Source organism: Ursus maritimus, unplaced genomic scaffold, assembly GCF_017311325.1.
Source record: "Ursus maritimus isolate PB19 unplaced genomic scaffold, ASM1731132v1 scaffold_29, whole genome shotgun sequence".
NCBI classification, from domain to species: Eukaryota; Metazoa; Chordata; class Mammalia; order Carnivora; family Ursidae; genus Ursus; species Ursus maritimus.
The window spans coordinates 30,573,492-30,594,847 of record NW_024425452.1 but is presented as its reverse complement, the minus strand read 5'-3'; the positions used below and the strand labels follow the sequence as shown (position 1 = coordinate 30,594,847).

The following is a 21,356-nucleotide window of genomic DNA, read 5'->3' as shown; positions in this document are numbered from 1 at the left end:
AATATAATTTTATAATCATTTTTATGTATAAAGTTTTTGTCATTCCAAGAATTGAGTCCATATTCCATAAAAGTATATGGATACCAAAACTGTTAACTCAGTATGTGGGGAAGGAAAGAAAATCGAAATGATGGATGCCCCAATTTAAAATTGGAGCAGTGCTGTCCGGGGGAAATACAATGCAAGTCAGAAGCACAGGCCACACATGTAATTTCATATTGTCTGATAACCACATTAAAAAAGAGAAACAGGTATAATTAATTTTAATAGTATATTTTATTTAATCCAAAATGTCCAAAATATTTTTATTTTAAAATGTAGTTAATATAAAACACTGGGTTTGAAACATTATGCATTTTTTTTAACTGTTTGAAATTCAGTATGTATTTCAGTTATGGCATACATATCTCACTTTGGACTATCCACATTTCAAATCTCTCAAGCCACATGTGGCTAGTGACTACTACGATATTTGAGTGTGTAGTTCAAAGTTGTAGGCTTTTCCCCATTTCTTATTATTACCACTTCCTTTTGTGTGTTCAAACAGTTATAGAACTGAAATCCAAAACATTGGAGTCTTCCATTTTTTTTAGATGAAATTTTGTAATGTAAATTGTAAATATTACTTGTTACTCTTTACTTGTTTACATAATGGAATCAAGGTATCCATGGCTGGAGAGAGGGTAGGGAAAGGTTGAATTTTCTGGTTTTTCTTTTTTTTTTCCCCTTCTGGAATGCATTTCCTCCATGGAAAAAATGCAGTCACCTTGGAGATTAAAGTTCATTATTCTCAACTGTGGCAGACTTCCAGATGTCTCTTTTTAAAGGGCAGGGGCTTTGTATATTGGGGCCTAAGTTTAATGAACTTTTAGTAAAACTAATGACATTCCAAATTTTTGTGAAATGTTATTTAATATGTACAGTTTAAAGATTTCATATGCCTGTATTTTTTAGGGTGTAGGTTTTTTTTTTCATCTTGTTCTCAAATTATGTCAAATGTTTTTGATTTGAACCTCACACAAAAGAAAGCCCCCAAGCAAGCATTTAAAATCACATCTGTACTGCTAAAAGTGTTTTTCATTTTCAATCACTGATAAGTGGGATTAAGTTCTTATTACTGACAGAGAATATTTGTGGAGAACTTCCTGTTTTACATTCATTCTTTGTTTAATCCTCACAACAACCTAATTATGTTTGGTGGTGTTATCCTCATTCTATGGGTGGGGAAAATAGACCTGGAAAGGTTTAGCTAAATTGCCCAAGGAGTTAGTAAGTGGTCAAAGTCCCAAACCCAAGTCTTCTTGCTGTACAGTGTGGTGTTGTCTTGTTTCACCAAATAAAGAAAAAGAGTTCTAATTAATTTAGAGAAAACATGTATTTCCACGTTCTAAATTATAATCCCAAATATCTTGGCATAAATTACTTGACTATCACAGTATTTTGTCCAGTGTTTATTAAGCCCCATGCTAATGCTGATGATGCTCGTGTTCGAATTCTGGCTGGCCATCTTATCTATAAAGTTAAAGATGGTAAAGCCTGATGCTGCCATTTTTTTAAAGCAATGTAAAATAATTTCCTGTAAACCATTGGGATATCATTTGGTACCAGTCAGAATATTCTTGACCTTCCTTAAAAGAGATTCTGAACCTTTCTTAATAAAAACATATTAAGACCTCTAAGTAAAACCTGATACTTTAATATGGTAAGATCATTTTTTAAGGAACAAAATAACTAAAGAATGTTATAGATCCACTTGTGTTAGAATGAAAAGATAATATTACATTGGTATAGCTTTTCCTTTACATTATTACTGTTTCTTTTTTAGCCCCTAGGAAGCCAAGCCCTAAGGGTCCACCAAACAGAAAGGGAGTCCGAGTGGGATTTCGCTCCCAGAGCCTCAATAGGGAGCCACTTCGGAAAGATACTGATCTTGTTACAAAACGGGTTCTTTCTGCAAGACTGCTAAAAATCAATGAATTGCAGAATGAAGTAACTGAACTCCAGGTCAAGTTAGCTGAGCTGCTAAAAGAAAATAAGGCTTTGAAAAGGCTTCAATATAGACAGGAGAAAGCCCTGCATAAGTTTGAAGATACAGAAAATGAAATCTCGCAACTTATTGCTCGTCATAACAATGAGATTACAGCACTCAAAGAACGCTTAAGAAAATCTCAAGAGAAAGAACGGGCAACTGAGAAAAGGGTGAAAGATACAGAAGGTGAACTATTTAGGACAAAATTTTCCTTACAGAAACTGAAAAAGATCTCTGAAGCTAGACACCTACCTGAGCGAGATGATTTGGCAAAGAAACTAGTTTCAGCAGAGTTAAAATTGGATGACACCGAGAGAAGAATTAAGGTAAAACTTACACAGCTTCTAATTGTGCTTTGTGTTGTTTTTCATTGGGTGTTTAATGTGCTCTGTTAAGACTGCTTATTGCAGTTCAGCATATGCTTGAAAATGAAAACTGTTTTTTTAATATTTTAAAACTATCTTTCTGAGTACGAGATTAAGAAAAAATTAAGATTGTATATTTAAGAGCAAGATAGAAAAAATTTACACATTAATGGGCCACCTGTTGATGAATGAGTGTTTAATTCCATGAATCTTAGTCATTTTGGGGAAATACATTATTTGATTATCTGTTTCTCTAAAATTGAAAATGATACACTAATAGCTGTAGTGTATAAAACTGACAGTTGGGGCCATTGTGTAAGAAATGCCACATGAAAAATACTTTGTTTTTATTTCTTTGAACATTTGTAAAAGACATTTTTGGGGGCAGGGCTTACCCTTATTCCCCCAGATAGAAACTAATATGAGAGGTAGGTGGAAAAATATTGAGTTGCTAGTCTGAGAATAGAGCAGAGCTTTTAAAAAGATATTTTTCTTGGAATGAGTTGAAAAAAGAGTACTACTCCATGACTGTTACACAAAGAATTTGTATTAGATGCTACCTCGTACGTGTGTGTGTGTCTATGTATGTATGTATATATGTATGTATATTACATACACATAATAAAATTGCGTAGAACTAAATACATATACAACATATATATATATGAATATATGTGTGTGTATATATGTATATCAAACAGAAGCCCTGAGTCAGGGCTTATGAAAATCGATGAGTAGTTAGGAAGGCAAAGCTAGAGAAAAAGTATGGGAATAATGCCCGCTGTGAGAGCTCTCTGAACAAGTGCAAGTCAGAACTACAAATAAATTAACTTTCTGCAATGTATTAATTAGGTGTTTTTAATACATGGTATGTTATAGTGCATCTTTGTATAGGATACCATGTTTAGTATACCACTGCTAAGCCCAGGGGCAGTGGCTTACTAATACTGTGTAAATCAGTGGTTAGAAAAAGTACCTAACTTATTCTATACAATTAGCAATCATTATCTTCTGTTTCAGTGCACAGAAGATACCCTGTTGTATAGGCTTCATTGGTGATCAACCCAAGCTGCAGAGCAAACATATGGAAACTTTTTTTTTTAATGCTACTTTTTTTTTTTTAAGATTTTATTTATTTATTCAGCTGAGATAGTGAGAGAGGGAACACAAGCATGGGGAGTTGGAGAGGGAAAAGCAGGCTCCCCGCTGAGCAGGGAGCCCGATGTGGGGCTCCATCCCAGGACCCTGAGATCATGACCTGAACGGAAGGCAGATGCTTAACGACTGAGCCACCCATATGCCCCAGAAACTTTTTTTTTTAAAGGGCCACTTACCTTGAGGTAGGGTGGGGGTAGGGTCTGAAAGCAATTAACTGTCACAAGAAACGACAAACATTTTAATTATTTTTAAAGGGGAGTATAAAATGTGCCATATCTTGGATTTTAAAATTGGGAACCAAGAGCACAGAATGCTAATAATGATTAAAAAAACAAAAAGCAAAATCTCTGTGTATGTATAAAACTAGAGAGAACATGGTGTCGCAATGAAGACACACACACATAAATACTGTGGTTCTCTCTTATAGCCAGTTATGAAGGAGGTTTATGGAGTGTTGGGGGGACGAAGAGAAAGAAGGAAGAGAGGAAAAACAGAAGTCTTTGGATTCTGAGTAGTAGATGGAGGTTAATTATGTAGCTGTCCACTTGGGAGCATGAAAATCAGTCATCTGTAGTGATGACTTTGAAATAGTTGTTAACTGTATAGTGTCCTCAATTCTTTTTTATTCTTACTGGATGTAAAAAAATGTTTTTAACTTTTTATTTTAATTATACGTTGATATACAGTTGTATAAAAAGTATATGTGAAGATCCCATATATGCTTCATCCAGTTTCTGCAGTGGTAATGTACTGCATAACTACAATGTAATATTACAACCAGGAAATGGATTTTGATACAGCGATACAATCCTTTAACCGTACTCAGGTTTCACTAGTTTTACATGCATTCATTTGTGTTTGCATGTGTGTATGTGTTTAGTTCTATGCAGTTTTATCACATGTGTAGATTTATGTGACCACCACCAGAGTCAAGATGCAGAACAGTTCCATCACAAGGATCCTGTGTTACCAGCTTTATGGGCACAGCTGCCATCTTGCCTTCTCTCTCTAGTGGCATCCACTAATCTGTTCACTATTTCTATAATTTTGTCATTTTAAGAATGTTATATAAGTGGAGTCTCGTAGTGTTTAACCTTGAGATGAATAGATTTCATTTTTTTTCCTTGAGCTCCATCCAAGTTGTATATATCAATAGGCGTGTTCCTTTTTTATCCCCGAGTAGTATTGCATGGTATGGATGTATCACAGAGTGTTATGATACATCCCACTGGAGGACATCAGGGTTGTTTCCAGTTTTTAGCTATTAACTAATAATGCTGCTCTGATCATTCATATATAGTTTTTTGTGTGAACACAAACTTTCATTTTTCTGGGATATATGCCTGAAAGTACACTTGATGGGTTGTATGATAAATGCATTTTGGGTTTTGTAAGAAACACCGTTCTCTTTTTAGAGTGCCAGTGCTATTTTACATTTCTGTCAGCAATGTATAATTGATCCAATTTCTCCACATCCTTGCCAGCTTTTGGTGTTACCACTCTTTTATATTATAGCCATTCTGATAGGTGTTTAGTGCTATCTCGTGGTTTTAGCTCGTATCATTCCTCTGGTTAATGATGTGCATCTTTTGTGGGCTTATTTGCCATCTGTAGGTTCTATTCATATTGTTCATGTTTTTTGCCTATTTTCTAATTGGCTTGTTTGTGCAGTTACTGATTTTTTTTAAGTTCTTTATATATTCTAGTTACAAGTCCTTTGTCAGATATGTGGTTTGCAAATATTTTCTCCCAGTCTGTAGCTTGTCTTTTCATCTTCTTCACAGGGTCAGAGTTAAAGTTTTAAATTTTGATGTAATCTAGTTTATCAGATTTTTCTTTTATGGATTGTGCTTTGGTATAAAGTCTAAGAATTCTTTGCCTATTTCTGTCACCCTTTGCCTGTAGCCCCCGAGATTTTCTACTGTGTTTTTATCCAAAGGTCTTATGGTTTTCTGTTTTACTTTCAAGTCCATTTTGAGTTAATTTTTGTATAAGATGTGAGGTTTAGGTTAAGGTGTTTTTTTTTTGTTGTTTTTTGTTTTTTTTGCCTGTGGTACCCAGTTACTCTAGTAACCATTTGTTGAAAAGGTACCCTTCTTCTGTTGAATTCAGCACCTTTTTCAAAAATCAGTTGGGCATATTTTTATTGGTCTATTTCTGGATTCTTTAGTCTGTTTTATGAGTCTGTCCCTCTGCCAATACCCCACATTCTTCATTATAGGCAACGTAGTAATCCTTAACATCAGGTAGAGTGATTTCTTTCATGTTATGCTTAATTTTTAAAAGTTTGGCTATTTTAACTATTCTGGTCCTCTGCTTTTCCATATAAACTTGAGGATACGCTTGTCTTTGTCTACAAACACCTTCCTGGGGTTTTAATGGGAAATGCATTAAACATGGATCAATTTGTGGAGAGTTGTGTTGAACCTTCCTACTCTCGAGCACAGTATATTCTTCCATTTATTTGGGTCATCGTTGATTTCTTCCATCATCATTTTGTCATTCTCGGGATATAGATCCATATAGGTTTTGTTAGATTACACCTAAATATTTTATTTTCTTTAGAGTAGTTGTGAATAGTCTCAGTTCTTTCTGGATGAGAAAAGTATGTTTGAACTTTTATTTTCAAATTTCAAAGCTAATTTTGTTGTAATAATTATTTTCACAAGAGGTTATGAATGTTTTATGCACATGAAGGAATAGCTTGGTTTTGAAAGTTTACTCTCAAATCTTAGGAGTGTTGAGTTAATTAGCTATAAGCCTCAGAGTTTGGTTGGCAGATCTAAACTACTTCATTTCTGTTGTGTTTGAAGTTATATTGGAATTGACATTTAATATGTTATTATGAACCTCCTTCTCTCAAATCAATCTCATTTCAGCTGTCACACCATATACTAGCTCTCTTCTGAATGCAGGAGCCTCAGCAACCCACCCGAGGGAAATTCTGTACTTTCTAGCTTACTTTTTCATACTTCCTAAAGCCTTTGGCCCATTATGTCTAATTATATCTTTCATAATCTCAGTAATTAACCCAGAATTTGAAATATTTACTATTGAGTTTCTTAATTCAGTGTGAAATTTAGCTTTTGTTTTTGTGCCTCATTAATTTACTCAGTTTTATTACTTTATCCAACACTAAGTTAATCTTTTTTCTTCAAACCCAGTAGGTTATAGTCACTACCATTAATTAGGTAAAGAAGAAATCTAGAAGCTCAATTGTGGTGTTTCATTTTGCACATTAACTAACCCCGGGAAAGTCCTGAGTATCCCTTGAAATTGCAGTGAAATATTAGTAGTGCTGTCTTTAAGTTCTGTGCTACTCTTTGCTAAGAATGGTGTTATTTGTTTCACTTGGTGTAGCTTTTTCTTTTAAGAGCCTGTCCTTAAGCTGAAACTTGTGGCAGGCAGCTTTGTTTGTTTATAGATCGTCTCATTCCAGGAAGGATTTCAGGCCACAATCTCACTCCCTTTCAGAGTTATATTTTCTTCTTAGGGGAGGGGACAAAAAGCAGTTTTCAAGGTTACCTGTAAATAATTTAGCTGTGGAAAAACTTCTGTCTGAATATCATCCTCGGTGTTGGGTGCAGGCTTATTTTGCTAGTTGATGGAACCAAGAAAATGCACAGAGTCTCAGTGATTTAAGAGCACGGTAGTTAAGAAGTGGATACATGATTCGAGAGAAAAACAGCCAAAGGTATGCATGGAGGAAACCACCCATGACTGCTGTTTTTCCCTTGTGTATGTGGTATGCCCCATCTTGGACCAGACACCAGGGATAAAGAACTGCTTGATGTGGTTAAACTTGTTGAATTCTGTACAAAGGGGTAGGCAGCTAAATCAGACTACATATTTCTTTACTTAAGGTTGGCTTTACGGGCACCTGGGTGGCTCAGTCGTTAAGCGTCTGCCTTCGGCTCAGGGAGGGATCCCGGCGATCTGGGATCGAGCCCCACATCAGGCTCCTCTGCTGAGAGCCGGCTTCTTCCTCTCCCACTCCCCCTGCTTGTGTTCCCTCTCTCGCTGGCTATCTCTATCTCTATCAAATAAATAAATAAAATCTTTAGAAAAAAAAAGTTGGCTTTATACCATTATTTTGACTTTTACTTCAATAAATTTATTGAATAGAGTTTTGTCATAGTAGCAGCCCCATTTTAATATATTTATTTACTTTAATATTAATAGTTATATAAAAAAGCTGCAAAAAATGTAGAGGTGTGCCAACTTTTATAGCAAAAAAACATTTATAGTTATATAATGCAGTGATTCCCAAAGTTTGTGGTCTTAAGACCTGTTTATATGTTTAAAAATTATTGCAGACCCCCCGCCCTTCCCCAGAAGCTTTTGTTTATGTGGGATATCTATTGATATTTACCATATCAGAAATTAAAACTGAGAACATTTAAAAATATTTCTTAATTTTCCTAAAAATAATAACTCACTATATGTTATAAAATTTTTTCATGAAAAATATTCTATTTTCTAAACTAAAAATAAATTGGGAGAAGAGTGACATTGTTTTATATATTTGCAAATTTCTTCAGTATCAGGCTTAATAGAGGACAGCTGGGTACTTATAGCTGCTTCTGCATTCAATCTGTTGCAATATGTTGTTACAGTTGATAAATATTTTAAAAATACAGCCTCACACAGATGTCTATAGGAATTAGAAAATGGAAGAATATTTTAATAGCCTTTTCAGATAACTAGATATGCCTCTTTGATACTGCATCAAAACTTAGTAAGTGGTGCTTCTTTCTTAAAGGTTTGTTGCAATGCGGAATCTGAAGCTATAAATCATTGAACTTTTTGTACTCTGTCAGATCACTTTTATACTTGTTCATTGTATTAGGCAGATCTTCTGGATGTTGACACTTTTCTTTATATAATATCATGTATAGCCTTTGGAAAATTCCACTATATATTCATGACAATGAGTGAAAATAGCAAATAATACTACATTATAAAAGTGTTCTGAACTTTCAGACTCCTGAAAGTGTCTAAGGGACCGTTAGGTGACCCCTGCACACCACCCTTTGAGATTTAACATAAGCAGTTCTGGGGCACCTGGGTAGCTCAGTCGGTTAAGCATCCAACTCTTGCTTTTGGCTTAGGTCATGATCTCAGGGTTGTGAGATAGAGCCCCACATCGTGTGCTTAAGCAGGGAGTCTGCTTGAGATTCTCTCTCCCCGTCTGCACGCCCCACACTCGCTCACACTCTCTCTCAAATATATAAATAAATCTTCAAAAAAAAAAAAAAAGTTCTTTATTAGCAACTTCATTAGTGACTCCCCCCAAATGCAGTTTCTTTCTTTTCTTCTTCTTTTTTCTTAAAAGATTTTATTTATTTATTTGAGAGAGAGAGTGAGAGAGCAGGGGGAACAGCAAAGGGAGAGGGAGATTCCAGAACCCTGGAGGCAGAAGCTTAACTGACTGAGCTACCCAGGCGCCCCTTAAAATGCAGTTTCTTTTAATGACTGCCAAACTGCACCATTGCTACTAGGTCTGTGACTGGCCTCCACTAGGGGCTGAAGGTAAAGGCACCAATTCTGTCCAACCCCTCATAAGAAAGACTTAGAGTTGGGGGTTGCATTCCTGATGTAAGGATGCAGTATCATATTAGTCATAGATAAGACCAATAAAATAGCATGAATTATAACTATCTTAAGAATCCTTAATCATTAAGTGAGAAATTGTCTACTAAGTTTTGGAAAAGATCATACATATAATACAATATACATGTCATTAAAAGGACTGTAGGGTACACATTTAATACATTAAAAAAATCCAACTCTATTTTAACATTGAATTGGCGTAGAGTAAATTACCTTATTAGAAAACATAAACTATATTAACAAGGCTTTCCCTTCTTAAAAATTTGTGAAGGTTTTGGGGAATGTTTGAGTAGGCTGAGTACCATACAGTTGTGGAAGAAAGTTTCACAGCTTTTTCTTTTGATAGGTTTTCCTGTAAGAGACTGGCATTCAAATTCCCTTGACTCTAGAGCTGCCGTCAAGTAGTATTTGTTTCTTGGTGATAAAAACAATATTGTCCTCCACTGTAAACCATTTTCAGAAGTAAGAATTGATTCATTATTATCTTCTCTTACCCGTCCTAATTTACTTAGGACCAAAATTGAACTATCTAATATTAGGCCCTTTCCTGCACCTCCCCCTGCCATACTGTACTCTAGTGGCTAGGTATCTGCTCTAAGCATTTTTCTGCCCTTTCACTCTTCAGAAACTCAAATCCAGAAGGCCTGCCTTTGCCTCACTTACCTGTTCTGTATTACTTCTAAAAAATGAAGCTAATTAGGAGAGATGGAAGTCAAACCAAGAGGTCAGTTTTGTTCTTGTCCTACTCTGGCTTTGTGCAGCTCTCTTAACCAAGAGGTTTCAGTTGCTTCATTGAGGAATGAAATGGAATGATTCTGAGGCGCCTTTGGTTTCTGAAACCTGAGGAATATAAATCTATTTTTAAATCTTTTATGTGCCAGAAGTGTTTTTAGCATGGTAAACCATATTCACTCCCCCCAAAATTAAGTCCTTATTATATCTATTATTGAATATTGGGAGAATGAAAGATTTCTAATATTGAAAAAAAAAGGAACTACTTATAAAAAAAATAGCATTTATTGAGAGCCTACTAAGTTTTCATTGTATAATAATTCAAGGGATTGGCTAGATATCATTGTAGATTTTTTTTACCAATTTTGGTGGGAGAAGATTTACAATGAAATTATGAGATCTATGATTGAAGGGTAAAGTTTAAAAACATTCCAGAGAATAAATTTTACAGAGTCCTTTGAAACTACCCACTTAAAACAATTGTTAATATTTAAAATAATTTTTCTGTTGAAAAGTAATACAAGCATTACAAAAGGTCTAAAAATTCAAATAATACAAAGTATACAATGAAACATCAGTATCCCTTCTATGCTATCCTTGTAGACCCCTTCCCATGAAATAATCACTATTAAAAAATCATCTCAACATGTGCAAATTCATATATGTATATACATGTAATCATGTATCCACTTCTTAACTACCGTTCTCTAACTGCAAATGGGAGTGTGCCATGTACACTGCTTAAGTATGTTTTTTTTTTTTACTGAAACATTTTGGTACTCTTTACATATTATTATGCATGTACACGTAATATAGGTGTGTATAAACACAGTGTATATAAAATCTGCCTCATTCTGTTTTTAATTTTCCAGATACATTGAGATATAACTGACATACAAAACTGTATAGGTGTACAATCTAATGGTTTGCATTTGCTGTGAAGTAATTACCACAATAAGTTTCGTAAGCATCCATCAGCTTTTATAGATTCAGTAAAAAGAGAAAACAGAAAAGAAAAAAACCTATTTTTTACCCGTGATTCTCTTAGGATTCACTCTTTTAACAACTTTCATGTATATCATACAGTGTGTTAACTGTAGTCACCAAGTTATATATTACGTATCTAGTATTTATTTATCATATAACTGGAAGTTTATACCTTTTGACTGTCTTTCGCCAATTCTCCCTCCCCCTCATTTCCCTCCTAGTAACCACAAATGTGATCTCCTTTTCTAGGATTTTTAAAAAATTAAATATTCCATATGTAATTGAGAATATACAGTGTATCTTTGTGACTTATTTTACTAAGCATAATGCCTTCAAGGTCCATTCATGCTGTTCCAAATGGAAGAATTTTCTCATTTTTTATAGCTGATAACATTCCATTGTATACATATGTATACATCACAACAGCTTTATCCATTCATCCATTGATGTTTTCATGTTTTGGCTATTACAGATAATACTGCTATGAACATGGGGGTGCACATATTTTTTTAGAACTAGTGTTTTTCTTTCTTTTGGATGTATTCTCAAAAGTGGAATTGTTAGATCATAGAGTCATTGTGATTTCAGTTGTTTGAGGATCCTCCATACTGTTTTCCAAAGTGGCTGTACCAGCATACAGTCTCACCAACCATGTGTAAGGGCCCTTTTATTCACATAGCCTTACTAGCATTTGTTATCTCTTGTCTTTTTGATGATGGCTATTCTATGAGATAATATCTCATTGTGGTTTTGATTTGTATTTCCCTAATGACCGGTCATGTTGAGCATCTTTCTTGTTGGCCTTATCTTCTTTGGAAAATGTCTATTCAGGTTTTTTTTTTTTACCTTTTTTTTTTTTTTTTTTTTTTTTTTGCTGTTGAGTTGTAGGATTTCTATGTATTTTGGATACTAACACCTCATCTGATATATGGCTTGCAGATATTTTTTCCCGTTCAGTATGTTGTCTTTTTAATTTGTTGATGGTTTCTTTTGCTGTGCAGAAGCTTTTTAATTTGATGTTGTCCCACTTGTTTATTTTTTATATTGTTGCTTGTGCTTTCGTGTCCTATCCAAAAAACATCACCAAGACCCATGTCAAGGAGCTTTTTTTCTATTTTTCTTCTAGGAGTTTCATCATTTTAGATCTTATGCTTAAGTCTTTAATCCATTTTGCTAATTTTTGAGAGTGGTGTAAGATAGGGGTCTAGTTTCATTCTTTTACATGTGAATATCCAGTTTTCCCAGCACCGTTTATTGAAAAGACTGCTTTTCTCCGTTAAGTATTTTTGGCTCCCTTGTCAAATATTAACTGACCATATATACTTGGATTTATTTCTGGGCTCTCATTTCTGCTCCATTGATCTCTTTGTTTTTATGCCAGTACCATACTGTTTTGATTACTATAGCTTTTTATAGTATACCGTGAAATAAGGAAGTTTGATGCCTCCTGCTGTGTTCTCTTTCTCAGGAGTGCTTTGGCTATTCAGTGTCTTTGTGGTTCCATGTAAATTTTAGGATTTTTTTCTACTCCTTTAAGAAATGCCATTGGAATTTGATAGTGATTGCATTGAATCTATAGGTATAGCTTTGGGTGGTATGGACATTTGAACAATATTATTAATTTTTCCCCTGTATGAACACAGGTTACCTTTTTCCATTTACTTGTGCCCTCTTTGATATCTTTTGACAATGTCTTGTATTTTTCAAAGTAAAGATCTTTCACCTCCTTGGTTAAGGTTATTCCTAAGTATTTTATTGTGTTGGTGTTATTGTAAATGGGATTGTTTTCTTTCTTTCTCAGATTATTCATTGTTAGTATAGAGAAATGTTACTGATTTTTGTAGATTAATTTTGTATCCTGCAACTTTAGTGAATTTGTTTATTCATTCTAACAGTTTTTTGGTTGAGTCTTTGGGATTATTTTCTCCATATAAAATCATGTCATCTCAAATAGAGACAATTTTACTTTTTCCTCTCCAATTCTGATGCTATTTATTTATTTTATTTTTTACCTGATTGCTCTGAGTAGGATTTTTTTAAATAGGAATGGTGAGAGTGGTCACCCTTATCTTGTTCTGGATCTTAGAGGAAAAACTAAAGCTTCCGTCCTTTCACTATTGAGTATGGTATTAGCTGTGGGATTATATATGGCATGTATTATGTTGAGGTGTGTTCCTTCTGTATCTAATTCGTTAAGAGTTTTTATTATGAACAGATGTTGAATTTTGACAGATGCTTTTTCTGTATCTATTGAGATGATTATATGATTTTTTTCTTTCATTTAATTAATGCGATATATCACATTGTTGATTTCTGTATGTTGAACTATCCTTGCTTGCATCCCAGGTATAAATCCCACTTGGTCATGGTAAATGATTCCTTAATATGCTGTTTAATTTGGTTTGCTAGTATTTTATTGAGAATTTTTGCATCTGTTTTCACCAAGGATATTGTCTGTTTTTTTTGTTTTTCTGGTACTGTCCTTTTCTGGCTTTGATTATTGGTTATTCAAGAGTGTTAATTTCCATGTATCCGTGAATTATCCAGTTTTCCTCTTGTTAATGATTTCTAGTTTCATGCCATCGTGCCTAGAGAAAATACTTGGTATGATTTTAATCTTGAATTTGCTAAGACTTGTTTTGTGGCCTAACATGTGGTTTATCTTTTAAAAATGTTCTGTTTTCACTTAGAAGAATGTGTATTCTGCTGTTGTTGGATATGCATATGTTAGGTCTGTTTGGTCTATAGTGTTGTTCAAATCCGCTCTTTCTGTATTAATTTTCTGTCTAGATGATATATTCGTTGTTAAAAGTGGATTATCAAAGTCCCCAACTATTATTGTATTACTCTTTATTTCTCCTTTTAATTCTGTTAGTTTTTACTTTATGTATTTAGGTACTCGGATCCTGGGTGCATAAATATTTACAAGATGTTTGTTATATCTTCTTGATGAATTGACCCCGTTATCATTATATTATAATCTTTGTCTCTTTTTATAATTTTTAGTTTAAGGTCTACTTTGTCTATAGCTACCACTGCCTTTTTTTTTTTTTTGGTTATCATTTGCTTGAAATGTCTTTTTCCATCGCTTCTCTCAATCTGTGTGTGTCTTTAAGGCTATAGTTGGGTCTCTTGTAAGCAGCATATCTATGGATCTTTTTTTTTTTCCCTCAGTGTATTCCACCATCATTTCTATATCTTTTGATTGGTGAACTTAAGCCATTTACATTTAAAGTAATTATTGATAAGTAACAACTTATTGTTGCCATTTTATTAATTGTTTTCTGGGGTTTTGTGGTTCTGTTGTTCCTTGTTTCTTATCCTGTTGTCTTTTTTGTGTGTTTTGATGCCTTGTGTTATCAGAATGCTTTGACTTTCCATCATATCCTTTTGTGTAATTACTACAGATTTTTCCCTTGTGGTCATTTATCATGATATTTTATTTACACATAAAATATCTTTTAACTATAACACTCTATTTTAAACTAATAACAAGTTAATAGAATTTTTTTTTTTTTAAGATTTTATTTATTTATTTGACAGAGAGACAGCCAGTGAGAGAGGGAACACAAGCAGGGGGAGTCGGAGAGGAAGAAGCAGGCTCCCAGCGGAGGAGCCTGATGTGGGGTTTGATCCCAGAACGCTGGGATCACGCCCTGAGCTGAAGGCAGACGCTTAACGACTGCGCCACCCAGGCGCCCCAAGTTAATAGAATTCTTAAGCTTTACACTTTTACTTCTCACATTTTAGGTTGATGTTACAACTTACATATTTTTAAATATTGTGTAACTAATAAGATTATTGTAGCTATGGTTATTTTTACTGTGTTTTTATAAACTTTTAATCTAGAGCTGCAATTGAATTATGCATCAAAATTACCATATTACAGAATCGAACTGTGACTCTATATTTACAATTACCAGTAAGTTTACTCTGTCTTATGTTTTTATGATATTAATTAATGTTCTTTTATTTCCATTCAAAGAACTCCCTTCAGCATTTCTTGTAAGGCAGGTTTAGTGATCATGAATTCCCTCAGTTTTTGTTTGTTGGGCAGAGTCCTTATCCCTCCATTTCTGAAGGACGGCTTTGCCAGGTGGCATTCTTGGTTGACAGTTTTTTTCTTTCAATATTTTGAATATGTCCAGGAACCTGGGTGGCACAGTCGGTTAAGTGTCCGACTCTTGGTTTTGGCTCAGGTTGTGATCTCAGGGTTATGAGATCAAGCCCCATGTGGGGCTCCACGCTTAGCATGGAGTCTGCTTGGGATTCTCTCTCCCCCTCCCTCTGCCCCTCTGGTCATACACTTGCTCTCTCTCTCTCTCTCTCTCAAATTAATAAATAAATCTTAAAAAAATAAATTTTGGACATGTCATCCCTTTCTTTTCTGTCCTGAAAAGTTTCTGTTGAGAAATCCACTGATTGTGTTATGGGTGTTTCCTTCTGTGTAACTTCTCTTTTCTCTTGATGTTTATAAAATTCCGTCTTTGACTTTTTACAATTTCATTATAACATGTCTTGATGTAGGCTTATTTGGATTCAACCTTTTTACAGTCCCATGGGCTTCTTGAATCTAGAGGTCTGTGTTTATCCCCAGGGTTGGGAAGTTTTCAGCCATTATCCCTTTAAATATACTTTCTGTCCCTTTCTCTTTCTCTTCTTGGAATTCCCATTATGTGAAAACCTTTCTTTTCATTGTGTCCCATAACTCCCATCCGCTTTCTTTCCTTTTTTTTTTTTTTTTAGTAACGATTTTATTTATTTATTTACAGAGACAGAGACAGCCAGCGAGAGAGGGAACACAAGCAGGGGGAGAGGGAGAGGAAGAAGCAGGCTCCCAGCAGATCAGGGAGCCTGATGTGGGGCTTGATCCCAGGATCATGCCCTGAGCCGAAGGCAGACGCTTAACGAATGAGTCACCCAGGCACCCCTCCCATAGGCTTTCTTCACTCTTTTTCATTCTTTTTTCTTATGCTCCTCTGACTGGATATTTTGAAATATCCTACATTCTAGCCTGTTTAGTTCACTAAACTTTAAGAGGATTATTCTTTTTAAAATTTTTAATTTAAACACAATTTAGTTAATATATAGTGTATTCTTAGTTTCAAGGGTAGAATTTAGTGATTCATCAGTTGGATATAACACCCAGTGCTCATTACATCAAGAGCCCTCCTTAATGCCCATTACCCAGTTACCCCATCCCCCCACGCAGCTCTCCTCCAGCAACCCTCATTTTGTTTCCCATAGTTAAGAGTCTTTTATGGTTTGCCTCCCTCTCTGTTTTTATTTTATTTTTCCTTTCCTTCCCTTCGCCTGTGTTCATCTGTTTTGTTTTTAAATTCCACGTATGAATGAAAACATACGGTATTTGTCCTTTTCTGATTTATTTCGCTTAGCATAATATCCTCTAGTTCCATCCACATTGTTGCAAATGGCAAGATTTCATTCCTTTTGATGGCTGAGTAATATTCCACTGTGCGCATGTCTGTGTGTGTGTGTGTATACCACATCCTCTTTATCCATTCATCTGTCAGTGGACATCTGGATTCTTTTCATATTTTGGCTGTTGTGGATATTGCTGCTATAAACAATGGGGTGCATGTGCCCTTTTGAATCACTATTTTTGTATCGTTTGGATAAATACCTAGTAGTGTAGTTGCTGTGTTGTAGGGTACTTCTATTTTTAACTTTTTGAGGAACCTCCATACTGTTTTCCAGAGTGGCTGCACCAGTTTGCATTCCCAGCAGTGTAAGAGGGTTCTCTTTTGTCAAGAGGATTATTCTGAATTGTCACAGTTCATAGATCTCCATTTCTTTATGATTAATTATTAGAGCTTTATTGGCTTCCTTTAGTGGTATCCTATTTGATTTCTTGTGATCTTTGATACTTACATTGGTATTGCACATTTGAGTAAGTAGTCTCTTCTAGACTTTGCAGGTTCACTTTGGCAGAGACGGTTCTTCATCAGTTAGCTTGGCTTGGGTTTCTGCTGGTAATGTCCTTGGACAGGTGGGGTCTGCTGTTACAGTCTGTTTTGGGGGGAGGCAACTGGTTGCACTCTGAGGTCAGGGGTGGTGGGACATGCCACTGAGAACAGCTGGCAGGACTGCTGGCTTGATTCCCTGCCCAAGTGAGGTTGTAGGATGGTCTCTGCTATTGCCTAGACCCTTTAATCAGGCTTATTAGACAGGGCCTGAGTATTATTCACAGCAGTAGGTGGGGCAGCAGGACAGGACCCAGCACCTGCACAGCTCATTGTTTGGGGACCCAAGTAAAGCAAGAGTGTGCATCAAATATCCGGTTCTGGTGAAGCCACTGGTTTTGCTCTCCAGATAAGAAAAGTCACAGGCTGTGCTTTCTATTCAAGTGTTACTGTAAGCACGGCTGTTGGATGGGTTACACAGTTTCCCATGTGGTGCCCTGGTCAGGCAGCTGAAGGCTGTTATTCAGCAATAGGTGAGGCAATGAATTATTTCCCTGTCAAGGCACAGCAGGAGAAGGAGAAGCAGCTCCAAGGCCACTAATGCTCTTTGTTTATGGTCTTGACTCAACCTGACCTGTGCCCCAAGTTCCCTGGATGAACAGGGCCACTAGCTTTGTCTACAGGTCATCAGCTCTGCTTGCCCACCTCTCAGCTTGAGAGTTACTCAGTTATTATGCAGTCTCCAGCTGTTCTTGCCAGCTCTTTCTGTCAGATGGGACTGTGAGCCATGTTCTGCAGTGAGGGGGCTATGACTCAGTCTCCTACTTAGGCAGGATTAGGGGGGCCCTTTCTAGACAACTCCTAAATTTTCTACAACGGGCTTTCTGGTCTCAAGAGGCTGGGAGCCACAGTCTGCAACAGGTTAGGGCTGTGACTCAGCCCTGCTGGTCTTGGAAGACCAAACCCGAGGGCTGGGGATCCCCTCATTTGGGGATCCAGTGTAGGCAGACCTGCACCACTGAGTTTCCTAGTCAGACTCCACCCCAGACTTGATCTGCAGATGAGCAGGGCCGCGGCTTGGGTATTACTGCTTGGGCTCTGCAGATAGGAATTTGGTCTGCCAAGATCTGAGTGCTGGTTGTTAGAAGCCTCTCTCCACTTCTGTCACAGTCAGATTCCCAGTGCTTGAGTCCTGCAGTTTCCTGTGATCCTCGTAAAATGAAACCAGAATAAGGGCTCCCACAAAGTAACCGACAGTTCTGCAGGAGCTGGATGTTCCTCTGGGCTCTCTCTTCCCACGGAAGGAACTAGAGGTGTGGTGTTGTGGCAGCCTGGGGGAAGGGCAGTGGGATCAGAGTGTAGCTGTTCCTTCTGATGCAGTCTGTCTTGGTCTCTGGTGCAGGGGGTTGCTTCAGCCTCACTCCTGTGTTCTAGGGTTGTCTCAGTGGTGTCTTGTCCATGAGTAATTGTTAATTGTTCTTAGAAGGGGGAATGATGTCAGGAATGATGTATGTCATCATTTTGGTGACATCACTTTCTCCTGCCTCATTCTTTTTGAAGGTGATATACTATTCTATTGTATATATATCATAATATATTGAACCTCTTCCCTTACTAACATTTATATTAGGAACTTGCTTCGTTGTAGTATAAATATACATAATGGCAGTGAACTTAAGTCTTCGCATGCATATGTAAGTATACTAATGGAAAATTCCTGGAAATGGAAATCAGTAAAGCATTTTCAGATCAGTTTTGGTTATTTGTTGATATAAGGAATCTAAACTATGCTACTGAATAATAGTTTTTCTTGTAGTAATAAAGTTAAATTCTTTTAAAGATTTTATTCTTTATTATAAAAGTTAAATATTATAATAAATATAAAATATTCTTAAAGTTAAATTTTTTTATTTTAAGGAATAAAATCTTTAAAATAAAAGAATTTAACTTTATTACTACAAGAAAAACTATGATTAAATTGGCTTTCCTGTGATTAATATCACTCAAAAAGATTTAGAATACATGCATTTTTATGAAGGCATCTTTAATATGGAAACAGTGATGACTTTTGCTAACTTGTCAAAAATTATTGGCTCAGAATTTAAGACCAAATTAAAAAATTATTTAGTTTATATTTAGTTATGCTGTTACCTAATAACTACTTCTGAAGATGTTGAGTTCCTCATGAAACAGAATTTTATACATGCACACAGATACTCAACCTAGGTTCAAATTCTGGTTCTCTACTGGTCTAGTTTTATGATATCCACTACCACTTAGATTATCCGAACTCCCGTTTTCAGTCTATAAAATCTTGCAGGTGGTGATAAACAGTGTTAGAGATAAAGTTAATGATGATTCTATCTCAGTGCCTGGTACTTATTAGGCACCTAATGTATAACTGAAAAACAAAGTGCTCTCAAAGTACATTATTTAAAAGTAAATACATCACAGCATAGTAGTATTCCAGACTTTGGAAGGACCATAGAAATTGTTTTTGCATTGGTTTTCAAGTGAGTTCAGTGTACCTCAATGATTCTGTTGTTTTTCCAAAAATATTTAAAATCTACCGATTTCATCCATTGGCTTTTCAAATTTTAGCATTTCTTTACAGGCAGCCAGATAAAGGTTGAATTACTCTGTGTGGTGACTGGTGAGTTAGGGTGCAGAAACTCAGTAGCCCAGCAATCTGATGCAGCCCTGAAACACCTTGTCAGGGAACTCTCTAGTCCAACTCAAGCATTTAACAATTGAGGAAGCTGGGATAGAGAGATGTTATTTTTCTTCTTCCAGGTCGCACAGAATCACACAGGTCACTAGAACCACATGTCTGTAACTAGAACTGCAGTCTGCTGTCTCCCATTCTGTTGCTCTTTTTATTCTGTTACCATTTTAGTAAAATCCTTGTAATTTTATCACATTTTTAAAAGCTGAGTAATATCTTCTTGTAATAGTACATTTGAGTTTTCATAATTTTATGGTAGCATGAATTAAAATATTAAAATTAAATTTGGCTGTTTATCAGTATCTTCTGATAAGATGATGCACACACTGGAAAAGAAACAAATTGTTTTTTTCAAAATCAGTCATATCATGCTGATTCTTTATATGCAATTTGTTGAGCAGGAACCACTTCTGAAATCTGTTTTATTTTTGGTACTAGCCATGCTAAATACTATGGAGTAAAATCTAGTTATATGTTTGAAGACAAACTCAAGAGTGAGCAAAGGTTTGTGAATACTTTAAAAGAAAACAGCCGAGTTTTCATTAGGAGTAATAAGAGCAAAGCCCCACTGGTTGTAATACTCAGAGAAAGTATAACTATTAGATTCCAAGTCCGCTTCTATCTTGTCCTGCTCAAAGCAGAAGAAATAATAAGAGATAGATAACTTATTTAAATGAGCTCAGTCTCCACATTCAAATGAATTATCCCCCAGAGGACTGAAGAACCTTATGAATGTGATTTCAGAGCCTTTGTTAGTATACACTGGGGAGTTAGGAAGACTAGGGACAGGTAAGAAAAGTGAGAAAAAGGAAGTACCAGTATTTTCAAAGGTAGGCAGAGGTAAATGTTAGACATTATTAATCAGTAAACTTAATGCCAGTCTCTACCAAATTTCCAAATGATTTGGAACGTATCTCTCACTTAGAACTACCCTTACTCTTTTCCTTATAAGACTGCAAGATTGGTACATCAAAGTATACTATACCTATTAATTTTTCTCTATACAAAGAATAGATACAGTATATGCTAGTAGATATAGTATCTTCACATATAGTAGATACAGTATAGTAGATATGGGAAATCTTTCTTGTTTGTGTTTTAATGGAGAAATGTGGACTGGTTGAAAATCTTAGAAAGCTTTACAGTTGGATCAGTAACTGAACCCAAAGCGTGCAAATAAATAAACAGCTATCAGTTTGGAGAGAACGTTTATAGGTAGGTGCTTTGGGGTGCCATCTTAGGCCCTGGCCCTTTGTCAGCATATTTATCAGTGAATTTGACCAGGCTCCTAAAGGGCAAGAACAAGTCTTATTTCATTTTGTATTTGTAACATTTGACATTCTATCTGGCTAGAATTAATGTTTTTTAAAGGAATGAGTGGGTAGATGCATCAGTGAAAGAAAGTGGCATTCATGACAGGGTCAGAAATAGGGACAGCTAAGTTGATGGATGACAAGATTAAGATCTCTCTGGGCTCAAAATCTGGCCCCAAACAAGCAAGATAAAATTTAATCTGGTTAACTGTTGAGTCCTCAGTTTTTTATGGGTACCATCTGGGGAGACCTGATTTATTTCAAGTTTTAAAAAAAGCACAGTGTTTTAGTTGTTGAACCAATGGTCATATAGCTGCTTAGAAAGTTAAAAGAAGGAAAAAAAAAAAAAAACAGTTAACCAATTATCCTGGTGCCCAGGCCCTAGGAATTAATAACAACTAATTTTACCAGCCAGATCATATCTGAAAACAGGTACCAAATTTTAAGTAATAAACTGACATGCAGAGAGCAAGCAGAGAACCAGGGGGTGAAGAAATAGGAATATAAGAA

At 35.7% G+C, this 21,356-nt stretch overlaps 1 protein-coding gene across 1 annotated transcript in view; it reads left to right on the top strand.

Annotated features, from left to right (window-relative positions):
* LCA5 (lebercilin LCA5) overlaps positions 1–21,356 on the top strand; it is a 47,481-nt gene that overhangs the window by 3,185 nt on the left and 22,940 nt on the right. The window contains exon 2 of the mRNA XM_008684853.2: positions 1,826–2,355. Coding sequence (XP_008683075.1) covers positions 1,826–2,355 — 530 coding nt within the window. The remainder of the gene's footprint in view (positions 1–1,825; positions 2,356–21,356) is intronic.